The sequence below is a fragment of the Convolutriloba macropyga genome, chromosome 8, assembly GCF_964194025.1.
Source record: "Convolutriloba macropyga chromosome 8, txConMacr16.3, whole genome shotgun sequence".
In the NCBI taxonomy this organism is placed as follows: domain Eukaryota; kingdom Metazoa; phylum Xenacoelomorpha; order Acoela; family Convolutidae; genus Convolutriloba; species Convolutriloba macropyga.
Window position 1 is genome coordinate 19,935,748 of NC_134475.1, and position 21,650 is coordinate 19,957,397.

At 38.8% G+C, this 21,650-nt stretch overlaps 1 protein-coding gene across 1 annotated transcript; it reads left to right on the forward strand.

Moving 5' to 3' along the window:
• The first annotated feature begins 311 nt into the window (after positions 1-311).
• Positions 312-20,986, forward strand: LOC142344980 (uncharacterized). The gene is made up of 5 exons (XM_075397064.1): positions 312-819; positions 861-1,029; positions 13,186-13,442; positions 19,501-19,673; positions 20,816-20,986. Exons 1-5 carry the CDS (start codon positions 312-314, stop codon positions 20,984-20,986), a joined length of 1,278 nt encoding a protein of 425 aa, XP_075253179.1.
• The last annotated feature ends 664 nt before the right edge of the window (positions 20,987-21,650 follow it).

Genomic DNA, 21,650 nt, shown 5'->3' on the forward strand with positions numbered 1-21,650 from the left:
GGTTTGAGTGTGTGTTGTTATTTCAAGAGGGGTTGTGTATGCTGCTATAAGTACTATATTTTTATTATTAATATTAGGAAGAGAAAGATTGCTACGATGGCGAAAGAAGTCGTTTGAGCTAAATCACACTATATTTACCAATTTAACAATTGACTCTATTTCTGCACGTGCATGTTTTCCATTTTGTCATTAAAACTGAGCCACCATCAAGTTACAGCATTTGCATAATAATGAGATCAAATTTTTAATTGTTTTGTACACAACAGTTAGGAAACAGAAAGCTTTTAGTTTTAAGCTTAAAACAATCTAAAATGTTGGTTGAAGCTACGGCTGGTTTCGGCTTTTTGGCTGCGACCGGGTTCTATACATTTTACAAGCGACTTTCAGCCCAACCCGAAGAAGAACCGGAACCCGAGCCTGAAGTTATGATTAATCTAAGCTTAATCGAAGAGTTCCAGCGAACTTTCTCTGAATTTCAATACTGGGATCTTCTGACGAACTGGATATCAGTTGGATTCTATGTCACCGCGGCGATTGTTGCAATTTGGTCCGGAGTGGTGCAGCCAATCAGGTCTCGTAAAAAACGCACCAGAGCTGAGATGCAGCTCACAGATTTGATACGAAATGAGTCGGACACCGAGTCTTGCGTTGGCAACTTAAGCGATGGGTTGGAGGAACCGCATTACACGTCAGAACGGGAATGCGGATTGGACGAGGACCAATTTTGTGAACCTGGAATACCAAATATGGAAGCTTTAACCGAAAATGGAGACTGCAAATTGAACAATCAATTTTCTCAATCAAACCTGAACGCGCAATGTAATCCCATTCCCAGCACGGTAGAATCGAAACTCCTAAAGTGCCCAAAATAGACGTGCAAGAAGTGGGAAAGAGTTTTGCGATTATGGAATTGGAAGGGAACCCTTCCGAGAAGCCACCAGCTTCCTTCCTCTCTGAGATATCCGACAGAGACAAAGCACGAGTTGAGAAGATTCTCAAAACCAATACTGAAGTGATTGGCCCAAATAGGTAGGCATAGCAAACTAGAGTTTTTCCCATTATAGACCCGTCTCTCTTAAGGAGAATACATAGAGAGCAGCAAGTAACTAATGGGGGCTATAAAGGGTATCAATTCTTAAAAAAAACGTATGTTCCAATATCGCCTCCCAAGTCTAGCGACGCAAAAATATACAAAAAAGCCTACATTATCGTAAATATATCATCTTTCGTTTTCGATATAATTTTGTGAAATGAAAGAACAAAATATTTGCACTCAGACATAATTTTACCAAAACTACCAATTTTTAGTTTCTCTGCATACATTTACAGCAGGTTCATGCTTTTTGTTAGCATCTTACTTTGTTTGGATCTATTCTGTTTTGCCCTCCCCCCCCCCCCCCCCCCCAGTGGTTTTACCCCCCCCCCATTACAAGTTATATGTTGTTATATAGCACGTTACTATGTAAAAAATAGCACGTGCGCCTGGGGGCTTCTGTAATTTTTCTTTTAGTGCATGCTCTGTATTACTTAGCTCAGTTTTCATATAAAAAGTAACTACAAATTTTATGCATAATTAACTTCTTCGCAAGTTCTTGTACGCTATTTTGTGTGTTGTGTATATATTTGCAATCAAACCAAAACTTCTTGTTCCATTGCTTTTGTTTTGTCTGATAGTACGTAAGTTTTTCAACTCGCGCATATTGACGATTTCCGTCGTTCAATTCTTGTCCTGGGAATCTGTTTTGTTAAATTCTAATGACTGATTTCCTAAAAATTCAGAGGAAACTCTGAGTCTTTCCCATGATAGCCTCCCCCAGCTTAGTGGTCAGATAAGTTTGACCCCCCATTATGGTAATTATAGGATCTATTCTGTTTGCCCCACTCCAGTGATTTTATGACCCCCAGTAACTAATTATTTTTTGTTATATAGCACGTTTCTATGTAAGAAAATGGCACGTGTGCCTTTAGGTCATAAAAAAGTTATGCTTACTAAGCTGGGGGACGAAACAGAAAAGATCCTTTTTATACTACAATGAAAGCAATAATTTCATGGGGTGGGCTATGATGGGAAAAACCCGAAACTCTATTTAAGAGGATTTGTTGACTGCTAATCCCCTGTCTCTTAAAAATTGAGAATGTGAGAATAGTTAAAAACGCAGCCTATTCTTGATAGGCACGTTTTAGTTCAACTCTCTCAGTGCCATGGTAACAAACTTTTTCATTATATGCAGAGTTTTTCAAATGAAGAACTAAAATAAAAGTTTAAATTTGTTGTGTGGATATAAATCAAGCGTGGTTCGTCATGTCTTTCATTAGTGCTCCCTTGCAGAAAATGGTTATTCTTGCAGAGAGCTGAGCAATTTATTAACCATTTGGAGACAACAAACAACTTTCCACGCTTGCATATATTGTGTCAAAACACGCCATGCCATGGCAATTAGCCAAATTGGAACAACAACCAAAATAAAATCCGGGGGGGGGGGGAATTTCTGGGTTGGTGGGCGCGCTTTTCGTGTGCCTACTTAACACAAGCTAACCTGAATGATGCGAGTGGCGAATACCTCACAAACGTGAAGGTCCTATTCTTCTACCATTACCCTGGTATATCCAGATTAATAACCTGATTCTTCAATTAACAATAATGCAAAAAGAAGACAACGATGTGCCCTCATCACAAGAGTTGGATCAAGACCAGAGCAGAAAATAATACCTGTTTCATTTCACGAAAGTCAGAACAAAAAAGCAAGAAGATAATTTAGCTTCAGGTTGAACAGAATTATAAAACCATGTTAATCCAATCGTGAACGTTTTCAGCCCAGTGGTACTCAGGAATCGCCTAATTACTCTGTTGAGCAATTGTGTTAATGAAAAATTCTCAGAATCGAAAGCCCACCTTTGGTAGTTTTAATGTGACTGCGACTACTGCAGAACAACTGGACACGTTCTAAACGAAAGCGACGGATAAATCCCCTCAGCATAATGCTGTGAAATGCCAAAAACAACAACAATCTCAAAGCAACCGACCCGCAACTTCCTAGATTAGTTTAAGTGCAGCAGTGGTCCGCAATTGCGCCTAAACTAATATTCAGCTTTCGAAATTGTATCCTAGATATATTGCAATAAACATAGCTCAATAAATTGGCAATTCTCTACTTTTTACCAAAGGAGCATTTGTTGAAAGGATCCTTCATTTTAATGAAATTGACATCGAAAAATAATATGCAACTACCAATTATTCTCGAGGTTCCGTTAAAACTCTATGAATTCGCGTCTCAAATTTCAAAAGTGTTGGGTTATGGACTTTCGCAAGCGGAATAAAAAGCGTTTTTAACTAAGTAAAAGAATTAATTTCTCAAAAATGAGAGAATAACAAAATGATATTTTACAGTACAATTTAGAGATTTACAGGAGAGATCTGATTATTAGATCAAGATGGTGATTTGAATTTGGGGATGAAAAAGGACTCAAAAATCAGCTGTATATATACCCATTATCAGTGTGAAAAAGTCAAGATACAAAACTAATCTTAGCACCGTGATTTATAGTGGGGGTCGCAAAGGTTACCCAATATGGTTTGCTTCTGCAAATCAGTCGCAAAGGGAACCATAAATGGAATGCATTTGCACTTTTCTGAGAATTCATTCACACTTCCGGAGATATCATCATCATTTAATACATGCTGGGAAGATTTTACATCACTTAATCTAACTCTAATAATAGTTATCTAGATTCACCAATTTGAACCGAATATTGATTCTCAGCACCATTTCTTGACGATTCATTTATATAATTTCTTTGATCAAAATCAAATTGCTTGTCTTTCTAATCTGGTAAGTCAAACTTTCTTTCTAATTCTCACTAAGTTTAAGACTATAGTTTGATCGAAATTCTAACACCCCCACTCAGACTTGAGCTGATTGCGTAGAGTCTGTTCCCATCAAAACTGCTCTGAATGTTTCCACTTTCGAAACGGGTAAGGACTTTGTGAAGATGTCCGCTGCCATTTTGTCTGTAGGAACGTAATGAATTGAAATAGTCCCATCCTCCGTTTTGTCCCGGATGAAGTGAAACTTTGTTTCGATGTGCTTGCTCCTTTTGTGCGTGACTAGGTTTTGGCAGAGTCTGATACAAATTTGGTTGTCTTCTCCAATTGCTATTGGACGTTTCTGTTGGATGCCAAAATCCTCTAGAAGTTGTTTCAGGTAGAGTGCTTCCTGAACTGCTGCTGCCATGCCCTGATATTCTGCTTCTGATGAAGAAAGAGCAACTGTGGCCTGCTTCTTGACAACCCAGCTGAGTGCTGCGCCACGTCCGTTGAGCTTGAAGTAATAGCCCGTTGTTGATTTTCTGTCGTTCACGTCTCCAGACCAGTCTGCATTACCTTCCCCCACTAAATCATAACTAGCCTCTTTTGTGTAAGTAAGTTTTAAACCTTTTGAACCTTGAAGATATCGCAGAAGTCGTTTTCCGCACATCCAGTGTTGATTGGTAGGTGCATTCATGTGTCTGGACAGAATGTTGACTGTGAACATGATGTCTGGCCTCGTCTGTTTGGCCAGATACAGAAGTGATCCAACCAAGCTTCTGTAGATCCTCTGGTCCACTTCTTCGTCTCCGTTCTGTGCTGTCTGAAGTTTCAAATTCAAATCAGCTGGAGTTCTTGAGGGTTTGCATTGATCCATTTGAAACCGCTCAAGCATTGTTTCTATGTAGCGTTCTTGGTCGACTGTGACTTTGCCCTCTTCTCGTCTGATTCTTAGACCCAGAAACCAGTGTAGTCTCCCTCTGTCTTCCATGTGAAAGGTTGCTTCTAGTGCCTTCTTGACATCAGAGACCACTGTCATACTTCTTGATGCTACTATGATGTCGTCAACCCAGACCAAGATGAAGGTGTGATCCTCTGCTTCTGATCTTGCGAACAAGCAGTGATCGTTCCTGCTTCTGGTGAACCCCTGTCTCAGTAGGAAGTTTGCCAGCTCTTTGTACCAGTTGTTAGCAGCCTGTTTCAAACCATAAATTGATTTATTTGGTCGACATACTAACTTCTCCCCATCTGATCCGCGTTTTACAAACTCCTGTGGCTGTTCCAGATACACTTCTTCCTCGATTGGTGAGTGCAGGAAAGCAGTCTTGACATCAAATTGGTGCATCACATGGCCCTGCTTCGCTGATAGTTGAAGTAGAATCCTGAATGTCTCTGGCTTACAGGTAGGCGCAAAAGTCTCAAAGTAGTCCAGACCTTCCACTTGCTTGAAGCCTTTCGCCACAAAGCGCGCTTTGTATTTGTCCACTTGACCACTGGGTCCCAATTTCACTTTGTAAACCCATTTGCCCGGTATGACGTCCCTGTCTGTGGGTGGTCTCCCTAGGTTCCAAGTCTCGTTGTCTTGGAGTGCCTTGACCTCGTCCTTCATTGCCCGGTGCCATTGGTCCCAATCGTCACCTTGCTTGGCTTCGTAGACTGTTTTGGGTTCCACATAGTCGCCCTCAGTCACAGCAAGATGGGTCCTGACTTCTCCAAAAAATTGCGGAACATTCCTTGCTCGTGTCCCTCGTCTGGGCTCCGCTCTGTCCGCGTGTTCCAGTGCATCTTCAGAAGCCAACTGTCTCTAACTGTGAGAAGTCTTCTGTGTCACTGTCTTCCATTGAATCTGAGTCTCTGTGACTCCCTCTTGTTGCAGTAGATTCTTCATCTAGTGCTGTTTCTCCAACATCCGAGGCCTCTTGTCTCAGCTTTGTTTCTTGAGTATTCACGCTCCCTGCGTCATGCCACTCCTCCTTTATTGCAGTAGATGTGTCCTGTCGTTCTCTGTTGTCATCGTCTTGATGACCATCATCTGGGTGGCAGATTCCCAGTTCCGACCCATCATCTAGTAGGTCCGCCGTTTCTTTGTTGTCAGGGATAGAGCCCACTTCAGACTCCTTGATGATCACATCTCGAACTGCCATCACCTTGCGTGTGTTGGGTATGTACACCAGGTATCCGTTTTCTCCTTCAGTGTAACCCACAAACTTTCCTTCCAGTGCCTTGGGTTCAAGTTTGCTGACTTCTCTGTCCCTCTTCCTCATGAAGACTGTGCAACCAAAAATAGATAATTTACTAATTGGAAGCTTAGGTTTTATACCTCTCATCAGCTCTGCTGGGCATTTTTCTTCTCCTCGTCTCACCACCAAGTTTCTGATCCTTGCTGCGTGAAGAATTGCTGCTCCCCACATCATCTTTGGAAGTCCTGAGTCAATGAGCAAACATCTTGCCATCTCCAGCAGTGTCCTGTTGCACCTCTCAGCTAACCCATTCTGTTGTGGCGTCTCTGGTATGGTGTTCTCCTGTAGAATGCCTGCATCTAAGCAGTACGTCTCGAACTGCTCTGAGAGAAACTCCTTCGCATTGTCTTGCCTCAGCTTCTTGGGCGTCCCAACACTGAGAACAAATTTCTTCAGGCTGGCCAGTGCTTCACTCTTTGCCTAAAGCAAGTCCACAAACACAAACTTCGTGTATTGGTCTGCAAACACTATGCAGAACCGGAACCCTGACAGTGACTCTACTCTGAAAGGTCCCATCACGTCTGTGAACACCCTCTCCAGCTTCTCTTCTGCTTGGGTCTCTGCCACTCTTGGTACTGGAGTCTTTGTGATCTTGGCCAATGCACACACAATGCATACATCATCGAGTTCCCCCACTGTCTCTGGTGCATTCCTGACCACATCCGCTTGATTCAAATGACCCAATCGTCTGTGCCACTTCCTTGCACTGTCAAGTTTCACGCTGTTGGAACTCATCTTGAATTCTAGAACGCTGCAGGGTAAGTAAAACAAATTAATTTCTTGTGTTAGTTTTACCCGAGTTCCCTTCTGGAGTTTCATGCAGCTGTTTCCTCTCTCGAAAGTGAAGCTATGTCCCCACTCCGTGCATCTTGAGACTGATAGGAGGTTTGGAGAATAGTCCGGCACACACAGAACATTTTTGAGTTCGCATTGGAATTCCCCTTTGTTTGAGGGTATGCTGATCCTCACACAGCCTCTGCCCACCACTCTGGAAGCCTCTCTGTTGGGATTTCTGACCACTGATTGAATGGGCACAAAGTCCAGAAACGCATCGATGTTCGTCACTATGTGATCTGTACAACCACTGTCCACTAGCATGCCTGCTGTCTTCCACTGGGTAAGAGCTGCCCAGCATTCCTCGTCTGGTGTAGCCAATGTTGGACCCATTGCCACTGACTCATGTTTGCCTCCATCTCTTTGTCTCTTGCATGCCCTGTCTAGGTGACCCTTCTCACCACACTTGCTGCATTGTGCTGCCTCCTTCTTCCTGCAGTCCTTGGCAAAGTGTCCAGGGATCCCACACACAAAGCAGTTTCCTTTCTTGGGTCCCTTCTTGAAGTCACGCTTCACTGCCAGTGCCACTGAACCACTTTGTCCCTTGTGTCTCTGCACCGTGCTCTCATGAAAGTTCTGCAGCCTTTTTCTCAACTCTGTGAAGTTCGTTGCCGGGTTGAAGCTTTCCTGTATTACGAAACTTTCATACCTCATTGGCAGACCATTGAGGACCAAGGCGTTGAAGAGGGCCTCTGAGACTGCTTCCCCTGCTTCTTGTAGCCTTGTGAGCAACTCCTGTCCTCTGATGAAGAAGCTGTCCAAATCCTCAGAATCCTCGAGCTGCAGCCGAGCAAGCTGTGCCACTAAAGTCACCACTGTCGGCGTCTCCACACTCTGAAATCTCTCTTGCAAAAGCTTCCAAGCCCTTGCTTCATCTCCAATGCCGTCATCTCCCACACAGTCATGTCTCATCAGCATGAGGGTTGTTGCATCTAGAGTCAGTGCCAGATGGCACCACACATTGTTCCGTTTCTCCTTGATGTCTGCAACTTCCTTCTCATATGCATCCTTCAGCACCTTTTGGTTCTTCTTTTCATCATTGGTTGCCCCATTGGCCAGTGGCGCAGGCTCATTGGGTTGCTCCTCTGTCCCCAGTAGTGATTTGTAGAGTCCCTTCGTCTGCATCATCGCCACAAATCTTGTGCTCCAGATTGGAAAGTCCTGTGCCTTTCCTGTGTAGGTCAGCAGCTTCACTGTCTGTTGATCCATTGAAGTTTGAGCAGGCAAAACAGTTGTGAAAAGAAAAGGTACTAAGCAGAAAAGGATTATGACTGTCAACAACAAATTAGTTTTGTTTTGGAAATTAATTTTATGACTTAAAAAAATGCTGGGCCCATAACCTGTTGGGTTATGGACTTTCGCAAGCGGAATAAAAAGCGTTTTTAACTAAGTAAAAGAATTAATTTCTCAAAAATGAGAGAATAACAAAATGATATTTTACAGTAGAATTTAGAGATTTACAGGAGAGATCTGATTATTAGATCAAGATGGTGATTTGAATTTGGGGATGAAAAAGGACTCAAAAATCAGCTGTATATATACCCATTATCAGTGTGAAAAAGTCAAGATACAAAACTAATCTTAGCACCGTGATTTATAGTGGGGGTCGCAAAGGTTACCCAATATGGTTTGCTTCTGCAAATCAGTCGCAAAGGGAACCATAAATGGAATGCATTTGCACTTTTCTGAGAATTCATTCACACTTCCGGAGATATCATCATCATTTAATACATGCTGGGAAGATTTTACATCACTTAATCTAACTCTAATAATAGTTATCTAGATTCACCAATTTGAACCGAATATTGATTCTCAGCACCATTTCTTGACGATTAATTTATATAATTTCTTTGATCAAAATCAAATTGCTTGTCTTTCTAATCTGGTAAGTCAAACTTTCTTTCTAATTCTCACTAAGTTTAAGACTATAGTTTGATCGAAATTCTAACAAAAAGCAAGGCGAGTTCTGATAAATTCGTTTTGAGTCCTACACAGGAAGTAATATTTAAAAAAATTCTTTCCAAGGTTGCATAAACAAATTTAATAATGATGTGACCCATTATAGAACCCGTGTGATAATAACAAGCATTCTCTTAATTTCATTGGTTTTTGTTGAATTTTAGGCAAAAAATGGCAATTGCTTTGCTATTGAAACCTAATGGCATATCTCAGTTTCCACTAATTATACAAAAATATTTTGAAAAACCTTTGGTTGCCGTTTCAAAAACAATTACTTCTGTAAAGAGATTCAAACTTAACTGACAATGTTTTTTTTCAAATTTTGGTTCTTTGCCGTTTATGTGCCCAATACATTATGCACTCCGCTTTATTATGCGCGAGCCATTACATAGTAAATCATTTAAAAAATACATGGCACGGGGTTCAATACAATTGATATGCAACAATTAAGCTTGGGGGCTTAAATGGAAAAGATAAAAAATATCAAAACTTTAGAAATGCGATAAATGGCGTCTAACAAATGCAGTCTCTTTAATTCTCGATAAGCATTTTTAAGAATACTATTTAAGTAATAATTATGACCTCTTCGCAAACAGTACTGATATGTTAGAAAGGGGCTGCAATGGAAGAAATTTTCATCAAATACTCATTGCAGCGCTTTTCTGACCTCAGTTTACCCCCTCTTTAAAAATGGGCATCTTTTTCTTAGCCCCCATATTATATACATTTTTTTACCTTGTTAGAAACCCCCAACCCAAATCTCGTATTTTGCGGAGGACATTTGACAATTACATTTATCATGAAATTGGCTCAGTTCCTAGCTAGCTGAGGTAAAAACAATTATTACTTTTTCAGAGGCTGCTAAGCAAAAAATTGAAACAAGGAGGCTGGGTAATGTGCGTTCGCACATAAAGTTCCGACCCCACTCATCCACATTTTTGGCATAAATGTCTACCAAATGAGGAACGGTATTTTTCGAAAAGAAAAGTGCATGAAAAAAAAAAGGATCGCCTGCAGCGCCAATAACTCAGTGGAATAAATGCTGCAATAGATTGATGCGATCAACCATTATTGAGAAAGCAAGTCAAGGCGAACAACAAAATCAAACAACAATAACAAAAAACCTGAATTACATCCAAAACTTGGTGTCCCTTTTAAGAAAAACTATTCAACAAGTCAAAATAGCGTCAGATGGAATGAAATTAAACAAAACAATTTGTACTTCACTAAAAAAGATATGGGACTACTCCATAATAAGGCTCAGTAACAATTAGATAAAAAAATAACAAAAAAATATCAATAAAAAATTATAGTTTTAAAAACACTGAACTTTAAAGTAATGAAAACCTTTAGATACCAATTGAAAACATATATATATATATATATATATATATATATATATATTATAAAACAGAAACGTATACGATACAATTATGATCGAACACTTTTCTGTAGGATGGAATTAAGACTTGTAATTAATTGCTCTGGAACGTAGTTCATAGCAATTATTGTAAACGTGTGTGTCTTTTTTGCACAATTTTCGCTTGACAATTTTGACTTTTCGAGTGACTTTTACGCCCTTGACTTTTTGCATTTCGCGTGATCTAAAATTCTCTCTCAATCACAATTTCAAGCAGCTGAACTCAATTGGCGGCAATTTAATACTAAAAGTCAAATCAAAATTGCGCCAAAACTGGTGTCATTTTTTACTTTAAATCTTAATAGTGGTAATTGTTAACCTCTAATATGGTTATTTGAAGCCCACTATAGAACTTCTTAGTCCCATTTAGTCTCCCCCTCCACCGCCCCAACAGAACCAGGCTGCAATTGATTAGAGCTCCCACTAGTCGTTCAAGAGCAATACCTCCGACGTTTAGTTGGTTGTGTTTTTTCAATTTTTAATGTTGTTACCAAAAGAACAATAAATAGAGACACTGAACAAAAATTCAATTAAAACTTACGAGAAAACGCTGTCGAAGCCGTATTAGCCAAATTTTGCCACAAAATATGCCTTCTTTAATTGAACCTTCCCTGAGCGCCAATAATGTGGTATGCAATTTCTCATTAACGAGAAGTGGAAACAAGTAGATAAAAAAGAGAAAAACAGAAAATTAAGTAAGTTCTGTGTTTTTCTAAAACAATGATTTTAAAGTCTTGAAAGCCATTAAACACAAAAGAAATGAAAAAGGTTCTTTTGTTTTTTGAAAGGAAGAGCTTGAGACCTAAACTATTCCGATTATGTCTTACCTCTACAAAAAGATTGTGAAAGAAAGACAAACATCAAAAATTTGTTTACTTTTTTTTGCGTAGACCCGTGTAGAAGTCAGTAAATTCATAACAAATTCTTTAGAAACATTAGATTATCTACATTTTTGCTTTCCCTCAAGGACAAAATTGTCACATGTGACCCTAAATTATTGAGACTAGATAACAAATTGACAAAAGAAGTACAAAAAAGGCGAAGTTAAAAAATCATAATTCTTGATAATAATTGTTTTGAAAGTCATAAAAGCCATCAGCTATCTGCTCAAATCAGAATATTGGCTCTTTCTATCTTCGATAAAGAAACCCAATCGGACGTATCTTTATGCAGCAAATTTCATACAACTAAAAAGACGAAGTAAAAAATAACATTTAAAGACAAATGCGAAAAAATAAAATTTGTTCTTCGAGAAACGGGCGTCGAAGCCTTAAAACGATTGTCTATGCCTTTAAAGCGTTTTATATGTTCAATCTTGTCTTATTTGGAACGGCGATAATGTATTATGTGAACTGTCAATAATAAAATAATGTGATAAAACTAGAAAAAAAAATCGTGAAAAATGGGCAAATGCCTAAAAGTAAAATAAATGGTTAAATCTAGTAGTAATCGGCGACTGAAAACTATAATTTAAGGAATAAAACTGCAAAAAAGAATAAGTTCTAACTCATTGGAAAGAAGAGGAAGAAGAAGCATTCATTCTTGGCTGACACTAAGCTGCGAATTGACCAAATTAAAAGAAAAATACTGGCATGGTTCAATAAGCCATTGATTACTTAAAAATTAAACTTTTTTAAATGTCAAAACGACCATAATTTTTCGATTAAAAAAACTGGATACAAACATTTGGAAATGCTTAGAAAACGATTTAGACCTGTCAACAGTGAGTTTTGATTTGAATTGTTCTGTTCTTCAATTAACATAAAAAAATCGACTAACTACGATCTGAATTATCTTTGGTTTGTAACAGTCCAAGATCGGACCAAAAGCAGCCTTACTACTGCTGTGCGTTCATTAAGAACACTCAATTAATTTAAAAGTTCTAGATCTAGAAAATTTGTTAATTAAAAGATCAAAAATAAATAATGTGTTTTTGATAATCATAGAAAAAGTTACCAAAAACGGCAAAATTTCAATTCCCGACTGCTCTCAGTGGAAGTGAATGTAGGACTAGTTCCATTTTTAGGTTAAGAAGATTGTGCTAGTTTTTCGAGTTTGTAAATACGGAAAATATAATTAAAGTGGATTAAAGGCGCTTATTTTGGGCAACTTTTAATTAAAAAGGCTGAATTTTGAAGTATTTAGCCAAAATTTTTGCAAAAAAATTAATTCAAAATAGTCAACAAGACTTTTTTGTTTCTAAAAATAAAAGCAACATTGTTATTATTATCAATTCACACCTTTTTTGGCAAAATTGACGAAGTCTTTGGCAAAAATTTGAGTAAAAATAAGGCAAATCGGTCTAATATTCACAAAAATTTCAACCACGATAACTCGCTCTAGAAAACGAAATTCAAAAAATCTTTTTTATTCCATATTCTACGCTCGACAGGCTTTTTAATGATACCTTTCTCATGAAAGGATCCTGCAGGTAACCGTTCCCTTTCTTAACACATTAAACGAGAACAGTCGATGTTTGAGCTAGACTACACAGGGTGATGCCCGCGTCCCGTCCACCCTGGTAAGACCCAATTGGGCCCTGACGTTCCCGACCACTTAGCCTCAAAACTGACTGTTATCAATGCTGACCAATGCGTAATCAAAATTTGTCAAGACTATGTTTGCGAAACTAACTTGTCAAGAATCTGATCCGAGTGGACTTGGGTTTTGGACATGAGTTCGGCAAATTATATGCAGCAAGACAAACATTTCACGAATTTGAGGCTGAGTTAGAGGCTCGGTAAACCCAAGTAGAGTCCAAGACCGAATGACCTCTGTCAGACAAAATTCCACTTTTGATTCCGCAATTCTGATGACAGGTCACTTCGGTCCGGCAGGGACTGGTCAGAGGTCATTTTTGTGGCCTCAACCATTTTTGTGGAACACATGCTTTGCTTGACCAGAAGCGATCTCTATTTTTGTTCCAGTTTTGCTGATGACGAGAGCAACTTCTGCACAACTTCTCTGAGTTCCAGCAATGGTCGCCCTCAGGCATCGGACTCCAATCGGAACAGCTTCCGAACCACTCTAGCCGGTCAACAACTCCACCAGACGAATATTGAACAAGATAGCAAGTCAGATCCAAACAGTGACAACCAAACGAATTTGTATTCTCAACATCCTAGTGTTCCGCCTGGTGGTGTAGTCCTCAAGCACACGAGTTATGGTGACGTCATCAGAGGAGGTGGGTGTAAAATTCTTTCTTGCGTTCAGCGAACAAGGGGGAAATATAGTTAATTTGACTTTATCCTGAGTTTTGCTTTAAAGAAATTTGTTGGAAACGACTTAAGTTTTTTAGATATTTCCCATTAATCATGCAATAACTATGGAAAAGTAGGAACAACGGTCTATTTTTTGACAGTTACTCTTCATGAGGTATGAAAAACTTAAAGTGATGATTAAAGTATGATAAGAATTCTCGAATCTTCTTTTTCATGAGTAATCATCATAGAAGGTCGCCGGTTATGAAGGTAAGATTTCTCAGGCCGAGGTCCCAGACCAAAGCAATTCCTGTCCAAATAATTCTAAGGAGGATAACTCGGTTTTCTTCAGTACGATATCATTGGGAAAATTTGGAATACACATGCTTTTATCTAGTCAGATCAACATTGTGCGTACGCACTTTTTTGATCAACATATACTATTACAGGAGCATCGAGAGAACTTCCAAATGAAAAATAGCTTGAAACAGGAATGATACTTTGTGGATCAATTAAGATAAAGGGTCATGCGAAACGCTTCAGTTTGACAATGTAAGACCAGTTCTTGCACACAGTAATCCATTACCTGACCATACAGCAGATCATTTATAGAAAATCCCGTCTAAAAACAAAACAACCCGAAAATTAATTAATAAAGACAAACACATCTAACATATTACGGGCCTATAAGCTGATCAGAGCTCAAAAGCGAATAGGAGACACAAACTAATAGGCAAAGCATGAGTTAATGGTGAGTTTTACGGGAATAAAAATTTAAAGTGTGCAAGATATTAGTTTTACATTACTCAACCTGAAGCTGGGCCTGTTCAAGAAAACGTTGCTAGCTAGAGAGAGCAAACTTATAGAAGGAAAAAAAGATTGGCTTGTATGTCCCTGTTTTAGATGTTAGGGATCTTTTCAACAATTCCCCCCCCCCTTGGTACCTAGTAGAGAATCGCCACCCCTTCTGTGCTATACTTACCACGATATTACTTGGCGTACAGTTTAGATAGCCGAATAATAGTTTAAGCGCAATTGCGGACCGCTGTCCATGGCCATGCATCTTATGCGCAGTAGGATGTAATCCGGAAATCGCGGGTGGGTTATCGCGCGATGCGCGCCCACCGACCCGCCATTCGGAAATTGTTTTCGCTTTAAATTCCGGCTCGGCTAGTTGCCATACCATGGCGTATTTTATTCAATTCAATTTAACAGGTGGCGGTCAAGCAAGCCGATAGGCAAGCAAGCCGAATTTGGAAATGAGGTCAAGTAAGCCGAAAAATTTTGTGATACCCGTATTTTAAGTTTCCCCTGGCGGGCCTGTGGGCGCGGGCTTCACCGCGATAACCGGCCCACGATTTCCGGATTACATCCCACAGCGGATGAGAGGCATGGCCATGGACAGCGGTCCGCTGAGGCCCGTACCCACAAGACGTCTAAATATAGACGTAATTTTGTTTCTTTGGTGCATTGGAATACATTATGCACAATAATACTATGAGCAGTATTGATTGTAACGGCTAACAATATATTATTTCTTAAAGATTACATAACTATTACATAACTTTCGGCTTGCTTTTCTTTCGGCTTACTTTTACTTCGGCTTCCTTTGCGTTCGCCAATTTAACATAGTATATGCATGCGTGAAAGTTATTAGTCGTCTCTTATTGGTTAATAAATGGCTCGCTTAAATTCTATTCAAGAATAGCGCCCCCCCCCCCCCCCTGCAGGGGGGGGGGGGGGCAATTGATGAAAAGATCCAATGTAAGGACCAGTTGATGTAATGGGTTGCTCACGCATCCTTTTATACTGCACTAGCACTTTGCCTACACGCCTCAAACTTTCGGCTCGATCAAACACTTGAATAAAAAATTTTTCTGCCGTAACCTTATTATCTTATTGTACCCAATGAAAGATAATACGTTCTCCAACTGAGATGAGACTCTCGCACATTAACTCTATGATCTTTGAAAAACGCCTAATGAAAGAATCAAACTACAGTTCTCCTTTCAGTTGCTATATGCAAACCAATTTCGTTGCTGTCAGATACAAAATATGGAGGCCGTCGTATTGGCCGACAGGGCGTTTAGCCGACAACCAAAAAATGAGAAATTTAACAGACAATTTAAGTAAAGGGAGCAATGAAACTTATTCTGAAGTGTGATTGGCCAATTTAGAACACTATTTCGTAAGCGGACAAATATACCGCAGTTTTTTCATCAACTAGTGTAACGAAGGTCAGTCCGTGGTCGAACCGTATTTTACCGCATCTGGTCATGCCTCGTGGGCCATGGCCATGCCTCAGCGGCCCATGGGACTTGATATGAATATATCACAACCGAACTACTGATTTATGAACAAATGAGACTTTTATGACCAATTATGATAAAACCGTCGGCTAAATTTCTCATTTTTTTTCTTGTCGGCTAAACGCCCTGTCGGCCAATTAGCACCACAAAAAATACAAATAAAGTTTTCAGTGTTGTCAGCCATGGTTTTGCTTCTTTCCTGCTAAACAATTTAAAAAACCGTCCGCGTTAATTTTAAGTACTTTCAAGCACTAGTTAAATTTTTCACATTATTTTACAAAAGCGGGAGCTGTAAAAATTTTGAAAATAAAAAATGATTGTTTTTATTCAAGAAAAATTGTAATTACCGTTGTTTATGGTTATCGACCACAGCCGTCGAAAATTTTCAATCAGTTTACAGCGCGTTAGCGATCAAATGTTGGAGACCTAATTGTTTTTTGTATAGTGCTGTTAAAATTATAAAAGTTAACGCGAGTGTAACTGCAACCCCTTCTGTTACTCTACAGGCTGATAAACGTCCCATAATGATCGCGCAACCTATTTGCGTCATATTTTGCGCAAATCAGAAAAAAGCTGTGGAATAAAATCTACATCAAAAGATGTAATGGTACAATTCAACAACTACACTTTCAAATCACTTAGGGAATTTTTATGAACACATAAAAATGACAGTTCAAACAAAACTCTGGTCAGTTTTGTATGCCTGGAACAAAAACAGTTGACTTTTCAGTCACTACTTTTGCTTGAAACGAAGTTAGCTCATCGTATCAAAATTGAATTCATAAATCAATGAATAAGAAAAAATGAGGAATTGTACAGATTTTGATTCACACATTGAACCTCAGAAAATAAAAACGTCTGACCTATTCGAAAATTGTATCTCATCTTTAAACATACACTTTAACCTTTTTGGAGAACTTAATGGAGCGCCTAAACTTCGTGCTGTAATTTTCTGTTGAAAAAAGATGTGAAAATTAAAATAATTAGAAGCTGAGAATGGTTAGTAAAGCATAGCTTAAAAGTGACAGTTAGGGGTTTAAAAGATCAATCAAATTTCAATTGTTAAGAAGCGTTGTTTTGCTATTTTAATAAAATGATTTACTATGTAAAAGCACGTGCTCTCTTTCTGGGTGGTGCGAAACGTACTGGGGGCACAAACGAAAAAGATCCCAAAATTGTTTTTTTCTTATACATTTAGTTACTTTTTAGCTTTAACGAAATTTCATTTCCGATGACAAATTATATCCGATAAAGCAAACAATGACAAAATCTGTTTTTTTTTCCATAATTGGTCAGAAAAATTACTAATTACGTTTTAAGAAGTCACTTGACTTTTTTGAAAATCCCTCTGCAACGCTATCACTTTGTATTTGATTTTTTTTTCTGTACAAAAAACTATGAGGTGGAATTGCGACTGCGCAAATTGCTGTAAATTTCGGTTGCATAAAATTTGGTAAAGAATTGAATAAAACCCTATTTCCCCCATTATTTAATCATGTTTTATCCCCCTCGTTTGCAATCTGCTACAAACTCAATGAACATATAAAATGAGAACAATTGCAATTCCTTGTATTACTTGTAAGAGTTATACATTACCAAAAAATACGTCAAAATACGTCGAAAAGAGAAATGGACCGTATATACAAAATAACAGAAATAAAGGATGGCTATTTTTAATTTTGCAATTGCTCTCGATTGAAGTTTGAAGCGATTATTATAAATGTGTTTGTCGCTTGGCTGTTTAAGCGCTTTTGCTCCAGAACAATTTCGCCCGATTGGAATTTCGCCCTTATATCTCAAGGGCCTAAATGCCGAGTGGTTAATAAATCGGTATCTAACGCAAGAGGGCTCGGGTTCGAACCCGGGCTAGTTTTTTTTTTCTTCAGATAAAAATTTATCTAAGCTACAATCCCAATGTGAATTAATTTGTCCCATCGGTAGTTCCAGAGCAAGTTGTACCACATTACTCTGTTGATTGTTTTTTATTAAATGTAAACGAACTTTTTAAAATCTCAAATTAGTGTTTTTTTAGAAAGGAAAAGTATTGTTGGTATCTCGCCTCAGTATATACGGCTTGAAAATTTTATGTCGCAAAACTTTATTGAACTGTGACTGAAGGGAATCTATTAAAAATTGGTCGTGCAATTTGCAAACTCGAATGTGCAAATTATGTCTTTCTTTGCAAAAAAACCTCTCAGCATACTTGGTGTAATTTTTCGTTTCAACTTTACAACGGAATTATTTATAAGATATCAATTAGTACTCTTTACATAATAACAAAAAAGCTGAGCATGTAAAAAAAATAAAGATACGGTATAGGTAAATTGAATAATGGAGTAAAAAAACGCTGCAAATGCTGAGCAAAATGTTTTTTTTTACCCATATTTAGTCGTAAAACATTTTAGATTCCTATATACAGCAGTTGAGTTGACAAAATTTTCATTGCTTTAGGTAACATTGCAATCACGAACAGCACCATCGTGAAATTTTTTTAATGTTACAAATCTCGGCAATAATGATTTGCAGAAGTATTGATTTGGTAATATCTTTCTAAAACGACAATAGTAGGAATGTCTTGATCAAAGTTATCCGATTTCGGGATTCTTAGCCCGGACTATTTCAGACTATCGCCCTTTCTTGAAATAATGCGGCATTAACGCTCTTTTTAGTTCCCAGGCCTAGACCTCGACTTATGAAAAGACTTTAAAAGTCTACTAGGGGGGGCCAATATTGACTATAATTACACGGTCGAGGTTCCTAGTAAAAGTCGAGCTAATATCTTTTCATGGGTCGAGCTAAAGTCTTTTCATAACGAAGAAAGTCCAGCTAAGGTCTTTTCATAGGACCAGCATTAGTCTTTTAATAACCAGCAAAGTCGAGTTAAGGTCTTTTCATGGGTCCACCATTAGTCTTTTCATAAGTCTGTTTTTTTTTCAATATTCAAATTTTTTATTTGTTTCCTGCTTCTGTACATACAGAAGCAGAACCGGAGCAAGACTAAATAGTTTGCACCAGAGCAGTCCAACTTAAAAATCAGTTGGAAATCTGCCAAAAGCCTTAAGAATTTTGTCAATTCTTAAGTTAAAGAGTTTTTTCAGATCGAGTATATTACCACATTACTTGATTCAATGAAACCAGCTAGCTTAAGAATATTGGTCCTAGTCCCATTAGCCATGAAAAAATTTCGGCGCTATTCAGTTTGTTTTCTTTACCAAAATTATTAGCTATTTTTTTAAAAAAATAATGCAGGTTTTTGAGGTATTTATGGTTCTTTTGAATCGTAAAAGGTGCATGATCACATATGCTGACTACGTTATATGCAATATTGCACGCAAAACGTTAATGGCAGAAAAACAGACTTATGAAAAGACTAATGATGGACCCATGAAAAGACTTTAACTCGACTTTGTTTGCAAACATTGTGTCGAGCTTAAGTCCAGCACAAACTTTGGGTCAAGCCAAAGTCTTTTGTAAAATTTAGGGTCCAGCTAAAGTCTTTTGCAAAAAATCTGAGTCGAGCTAAAGTCCGGAATGCCTTAAAGTCCAGCTAAAGTCTTTTCATAGCTCAAATGAGTCCAGTATGGTCTTTTCATAGCACATTTTTGTCGAGCATTGTCTTTTCATGAGTCGAGGTCTAGACCTGGGTTCGCCACACCCCTTATATCAGTTAATATGCGCTTATACAAAACCAAGCTGATCAAAATTTGTAACCCGACAGCATTTTGTGTTTCAGATAGCGAAGAAAAGTTCCTGAATCCTAACCTACTAACACCGGATACGAACCCCAAAATAGCAAAAGAAGAAACAACTACCACCACTACAACCACCACTAACAGCTCCATCTCATCCTCAAGGTCACGCAGGTCAACCTCCAGGGCAGATAAGCCACCGACCGGAAACATAACGGTAACGCAATTTATGAATCTACGTTCAACGGTTTTTTTTCTGAAAACTTGGTTTTCTGAAAAATTTACGTACCTGGAGAAAATTTCCGTCAAGAATGTAATATCTTGTAATTTCATGTACAATTGGTGGGGGATGAGGGGCCCTTTTTGATATGGTTTGGGGGAATCGGTTCGAGAGGGTGGGAATTTGTGGGAAAAGCGGGAGGGTCAAAATGGATAGACGCTGGCGTCTGATTCCAAAAAAAATTCATTTATTCATAGATGTGACTTTTCCTTAAAAAATGTTCGAAATCAAAGTGTCGTGGTCTCGAGCACGAGTAACAAGAAATTTATTATTTTAATAATTGAATTCAAAATGGCCTAAATGTAAAAAAGTTCACAGGCATTTATAGTCCGTATCAGTTTTAAAATTTACAGATCCGTCTGAGATATAGATAAACTGATATGGGTTAATTCAAAACCTTGGTTGTGAACAAGTTTTCCCCTTGCCGTATATGGCAAGTACTAGTGCAGTTTTTCGCACTTAACTACCTGAGAACATGTCATTTCTATCAACTGGGAGGGTCGGAGAGTTGGTTTCTGATCATATCTGGTCGTGAGAAGGTCGAATCTATCACACAAATTTTTGGTTTATGTACACTGATGAACTTGTGGTATGAACAAATTTGAATCGACAATTCGGTTCAAATTAGAAGCCATTATTCATTTTCACTTCACCAAACATCAGGTAAGAAAGTTTTCTTTATATATCGTTTTAATTTAAGTTGCTATGTTCGCCACTTCTCGATATATCACATCCTCCCTCCTTTTTTCAGCAAGTTTGTAGGAATATCTTCTCCAAATCTTTCTGGTTGTTTTTTATTTCTGCTTGAAGTTCTCGTGGCCGCTGAGGTTTGTTCCCCTTCAACTACTAAGGTTTCTACAGTAGAGTTGGGCGATGCCACGTCTATGTCGTTCCTACTGCTCTCATACTGTCAGTCAGTAGATTCAGTCTTGATGTCGTCAATTTCCAGCCGTGCAATTTGGTTGTCACTAACAAGCACTGTCTTGTTTGAATTCTCTGGTTGAATGAACGAACTGTTCATTCCTTTATGGATAATGAAATTAGCGGGAACCGTTGGTGAACTGTTCGTCAGTTTGAAGAGGACTCGTTTACACAGATCAAAATCAGTGACTGCTGGAAGTCTTACTTTGCGTCTCATTGGGAGTTCTACAGGAGTTTCGCCCCGCGTCTTGGAAGTGTTCCGATGTGTCATCAAAACCCGCAGTAGGAAAGCGCCAAATGACACATTCAGATTTGGACTCCAGGCTTGAATAGCCCGTTTCACTGTTTGGACGGCTCCTTCAGCAATCTCATTTGCTCACGGATGGTAGATGGGAGATTCCATCTTTTTAATCCCCAGTGATTCACATCATTGCTTTAGTTCACTAATCACAAACTCAGGACCATTGTCTGACACAAAAATTCTTGGTATCCCAAATCTTGCAAAGATTTGACTCAAGTGCACCTTCACTGTTTGTGAGGTTCTATTTACCACAGGGAAGGCTTCTATCCAAACTGATCCCGCGTCTACTGTCACTAAGATCTTTCCTTGATCCTTAATGTTGCCCATGTCCTTTGGAATCCTTCCAAAAGTTCAGCTTGCGGCCAAGAAGATACTGTTTTCCCCAGGCTAGGCCCGTTTTCTTGTCATTCCTTACATTTACTAACATATTGAAGAACTTCTTGACTGTTGCCGGGCCACCAAGCCATCATTCAAACTGCTGTTTCAGTTGCATTTTTGCCTGGGTGAGTCTCATGAGCTTTGGCCATCATCACGGGTGTTAGTGTGGGTGGAATGAAAGTCACAATTCCTCGAAAGATCATTCTAATGTGAATGGTCAAGCCGTCTTTCTGTTGTTCAAATTTTTTCTCTGCTTCTGTGCACTGTTTCCAGATGCCGCTTTATATTCGTTTGATGACATCTTGAAAGAGTTG